This window comes from Pseudophryne corroboree, chromosome 6, assembly GCF_028390025.1.
Source record: "Pseudophryne corroboree isolate aPseCor3 chromosome 6, aPseCor3.hap2, whole genome shotgun sequence".
In the NCBI taxonomy this organism is placed as follows: Eukaryota; Metazoa; Chordata; class Amphibia; order Anura; family Myobatrachidae; genus Pseudophryne; species Pseudophryne corroboree.
Window position 1 is genome coordinate 135,207,924 of NC_086449.1, and position 4,895 is coordinate 135,212,818.

Genomic DNA, 4,895 nt, shown 5'->3' on the forward strand with positions numbered 1-4,895 from the left:
GATCCACGTGGACTATGATTGGAATGGTAATCTGTTCCGAGCGAAGCGGTAGCGGAGCGAAGGCACCATGCCTGAAGCATGGCGAGCGAAGCAAGCCATGCGAGGGGACGCGGTGCCCTAATTGGGGTTCCCGGTCACTCTACGAAGAAAACGACACCAAAATAACATTAAAAACTCATGTCGACCTTTTGACCTGTCGACCTAGAACATGTCGACCTAAAGACCCTGTCGACCTAGTTACTGTCGACCAATAGTGGTCGACCTAGACATTGTCGACCTAGTTACTGTCAACTTTCAATACCACACCCATTACGGGGTCCTCTCTAATAGCATATATTAGTACATATGCGATTAGCATCACTGCAGTGGGCGGCGAGGGGCGGCGATGTATTTTAATACATCCCGCCCTTGAAGAGATAAAGTGGAGAGAGACAAAGAATCGGCCAATCAGCTCCTGACTGCCATGTTACAGCCTGTTTAAAAAATGACAGGAGCTGACTGGCTGATACTTTATCTCCGTCCACTTTCTCTCTCTCCAGGGCTTAGTAAATACACCCCATATTCTGTTAAAGTAATGCAGTAAGCGGCTGCAAAATAGATTTACATACAAATGGCAATCTATCACCTGTCTGTACATAAGGATGTTTCATGTTATATAACAATCAAGATATTTATTTCTTATCCCACCAGATATATTTTAGAATGAATATTTTATAATAAAATCTCCATATTCCCTTTGCAGTCTGTCCGCCGGTCTCTCCTCGCACACCGCTCTGGTACCTGTCATTCCTCTGATATGTACAGGAAACACAGTCAGTGTAAGCACGCGGTGCCTTATAAAAGGATTACTGACACAATAACCACTGCAGTCCCAGGACCGGCAGATAATGACGCTAATTACTGCTGAGAAGATAATACTTTCTTGGTGATAGGATCAGCGGATACAATTATCTCCTTACTTACTATTACACTCCAGCTACACATATCACCTGTGCGACCAGCACGCCTGCATACAGCACCTGAGCTGGCTGTACATGGTATGGGCTGTTCTGTCTGTGTGTGGTACATATATATGCATGTACATGTATGTACAGTATATCTATATTACACACACAGACATATATATATTTATTTATAGTGTGTGTGTGTGTGTGTGTGTGTGTGTGTGTGTGTGTGTGTGTGTGTGTGTGTGTGTATAACACACACACAGTCCTGTGTCCAGTCCTGGCAATTTTTCTGCCTGCTGTGATGGGAGTGCGATTTGGATTTGGTGCATTCCTCCCCTGGGTGTAACAGTAGCTACTGCTGTACCTGTCTGGTGCACCCACTGGGAGGACAGGGGTGTGAGCTCACCCAACCAGCAGAGAACAGGGGTGTGAGATCAGCCAATCAGAGCCTTACATAGGAGGACACCAGGGCTATATGTAAAGGAGGTGGAGAAGGTGAGAGAGAAATAAGGAGCAGAGATAAGAGGAGACGCCAGAACAGGATAGGGTCAACACTAGATAATCAGGGGGCACTCTAACCCCACATACACCCTCTTCTGATTATACTTTCTCATGGTAACTATCCAGAGCATCTGCTGTAGGATCCCATATATCCCTATCTCCAGCCCCTGCCCCCTTCCCCCGCAGCACCTACCAGCATCCTCTGTGAGCCACCGTGGATGTCCCAGCCAGCCCCACAGGACATGGCATCCCGGCCTCTCACCTCCTTTCTCATCCAGGACATCCTGGCAGACCTTGGCTGCAAAAGTAGGGACAGACATTTAGGGGTGCAAGAAGGAAACCAGAGCAAGGACCCCACTGGGGAGTCAGAAAGTGACAGCTGTGACCCAGACACGGAGAGACCCCAATACTCAGTGGGGGCTCATCACATGGAGACTAAAGGTGAGTACTGTACTGCATCCATGTACTGTGACTCCCCGGCTGTTGTGCAATTATAAAGGGCATGCTGGCACTCGTAGTTCCACAGCACCTGAAAGCCACAGGACACCTACCTAAGGATCTATAGCATTGCCTTTGCATCTAGGTGACATTACAGTGACCTCTGTACGCCTAGATACTGTGATTATTATACTACAGATGCAGTAATAGACCCTGAGTGCAGTGCAGATAGATGTGTTCCTCCGCTGTCTGGGCTGCCCCCATCCCACACACAGGGACCCCTCCCCCGCATCTGTCCCACCAGACACGGGGCTGACAAACTGTTTTTACAGGTTAAATGAACCTGAACAGGGCGAAGGGGTCATTGTTAATTCACCAGTAAATATTTAGTCATCACAGCCACACATACACCCACGTACAGTATATGCCTTTAGTCATCTGCGCAAGAACGAATAGGGGGATACATGGAACAGTGATATATAGTAGTGTCATTCACACAATGGTGATATAGTGACTAATGGTACAAAGTTTAGAGTATTGTGATACAGAAAATAGCAATATATAGAAAAGTGATACATAGTAAACAAAAACGCGGAATAGTAATTCAGTATAATAATACATACAATAGTTATACTTAGTAATGTGACAAATAATATTGTGATACATAGTAAAGTGATACTTATAACATAGAATAGTGATTCATTGTATAGAGATACATAGTAATGTGTTAAAAAGTAGATTGATGCATAGTATAGAATAGCAATTAATTGTTTATTGTGATGCATTGTAGAGAACAGCAATTAATTGTATATTGTGATGCATTGTATAGAATAGCAATTAATTGTATATTGTGATGCATTGTATAGAATAGCAATTAATTGTATATTGTGATGCATTGTATAGAATAGCAATTAATTGTATATTGTGATGCATTGTATATAATAGCAATTAACTGTATATTGTGATGCATTGTATAGTCAAACATATTATACCTGTATAGTGCTGCCAGGCGTAACATTCTGACCTATGTAATATAGCACTTGTACTGACCGTCAAATAATAAGATTTTAATATGTAAATCGAAATAAGTTTTGTTGTACAGTAGCTGATGCTACACTATTAGTTATGGGTGGCCTTGGATAAATCACAGTAATATGTCAGTATTTTTTGTATCATAATGACAGAGAAAATAATGTGCAAGTGTTGTTAACCCCATTGGATAAATACAATTCAATTAATTATTCAATTAATGAAGTAACGAATGAAACAATTAGTACCGAGTATGGTGTTATTTCCTATTTGTACCAAACTTTCTAGTTTCAAGACAAACTTCAGGATTATACATTCCGTGAATACATTAATGCTATACATGTACAAGTACCGCATTACAGGATAAAAAGCGGATCACCAAGTGGTTGACTTTGTACATTACTGTAAATACATTATTACAATTATAGTCAAATTTACACTCCTTTGAAAAGAACTAGTGATTGTGTTATGTTTAAAAATATGAAAGAAAGAAAACAGATATTTGCTGTTCAGGCATATGTATTATATTCTCAACAAACCAAACATTGAAATGAGAAAGTGTTATTGCAACTACAGGAATACAGACACAATGCAAATTTAATGCCTTTTCCAAAATAGTTAGAAAGGGACAGTAAAGATTCTAGTGAAATATACAGGCATTGTCATTAGCAGTAGGCAAAAATGATAGGTAGTTCTGTAAAAAAATGTGTATATATATATATATATATATATATATACACACACATAAAACAGACAATACGTCATTAAATATGTATCCTATTAAAATGGCATTACATGCTTTTTAACAACATATGAGCAGACATGATCCAATACAGTTGAGTACTGCAATAGTTGGAGATATGATTATACTTGAGTAAATGTGTATTTTTATTAAGAGCATGCTTTAGAAAATCTCACATATTCCTAGTTGATCTAATATATATTTATAAGTTGCTCACTGCATACTGTCATATAAATGTATATTTCCCTTACACAGCAGACTAGTATGCCAGAAAAGAGTTTTTTTTTATTATTTTATGTTATATCATATCTGGTACTATTCATACTGAATAGTTGTCATCTCTGTTTCCTCCCACAGAAGATCATCTGGAAGTAGAGCAGTTGGACTTTGATGACTCTCAGCAGCCTTCAGCAGAAGAGGAGAAAGTGGCCAGGCAGCCTCCGAAGAGGTCGCGGGCAGCTTTCTCCCATTCCCAGGTGATAGAGCTGGAAAGGAAGTTCTCCAACCAGAAATATCTCTCAGCTCCAGAAAGGGCCCAACTAGCCAAGAGCCTGAAGCTGACAGAGACCCAGGTGAAGATCTGGTTCCAGAACCGGAGATACAAAACCAAAAGGAAGCAGCTGGCCAGTGACCTAGAGGATCTGGACAAGACCTCTTCCCTCCCCATCATGTGTAGGGATGGGGACCTGAGCAGGACCTCTCTCATGAGCTTCTATCAGAACTACCACTGTTACCCCTACCTGTATTACCTGGCAGGGTGGCATCCCCCTCTTTGGTGATCTCAACCACAAAATATCAGGACTGTCAAATCATAATATATTGGGGGGGGGGGGGGGGGGGTTATAATGACTTTTGGCATAATGAATCCAGTGGGAAATTTTAATATGATACTGCCATTAGGTGGGCACTGCAGAGTAGGGCACTTTGGGGTGCTTCTTAGGTGTGTGGATTGAGGGCATGGTAAGTGATATCAGCTAGTACAGTGCTGAGATTACACTGATGTATGGGTGGGCTGAGCAGTAGAGATGGCAATTTGCTTTAATACTAACATGCATTTTATGTAAAGGAAAAACTGCTAAATGACTGTATTTATGTAGCCAAAATGGGAAGAGATTTGGTCATGCCAGCTAAATGCCCTGCTATGTCCAGATGAGGCTTGCATAATAACACCTTGCCCATCTGGGGTGTATGTGATGACTGTCAGACAAATACTGACGCCGCTCAGGTCACTGCCCTGT

At 41.5% G+C, this 4,895-nt stretch overlaps 1 protein-coding gene across 1 annotated transcript; it reads left to right on the plus strand.

The window, feature by feature from the left end:
- Positions 1-1,453: 1,453 nt before the first annotated feature.
- On the plus strand, positions 1,454-4,481 carry NKX3-1 (NK3 homeobox 1). Its single transcript, XM_063930354.1, has 2 exons — positions 1,454-1,889; positions 4,015-4,481. Exons 1-2 carry the CDS (start codon positions 1,667-1,669, stop codon positions 4,434-4,436), a joined length of 645 nt encoding a protein of 214 aa, XP_063786424.1. The 5' UTR covers positions 1,454-1,666; the 3' UTR covers positions 4,437-4,481.
- Positions 4,482-4,895: the final 414 nt, after the last annotated feature.

Bases quoted from the DNA above. Each gene is read 5' to 3' on its own strand.
- NKX3-1 (XM_063930354.1), top strand. From the start codon at position 1,667: ATGTCCCAGCCAGCCCCACAGGACATGGCATCCCGGCCTCTCACCTCC. The intron at 1,890-4,014 runs GTGAGTACTGTA...TTCCTCCCACAG, and splicing joins TCATCACATGGAGACTAAAG to AAGATCATCTGGAAGTAGAG.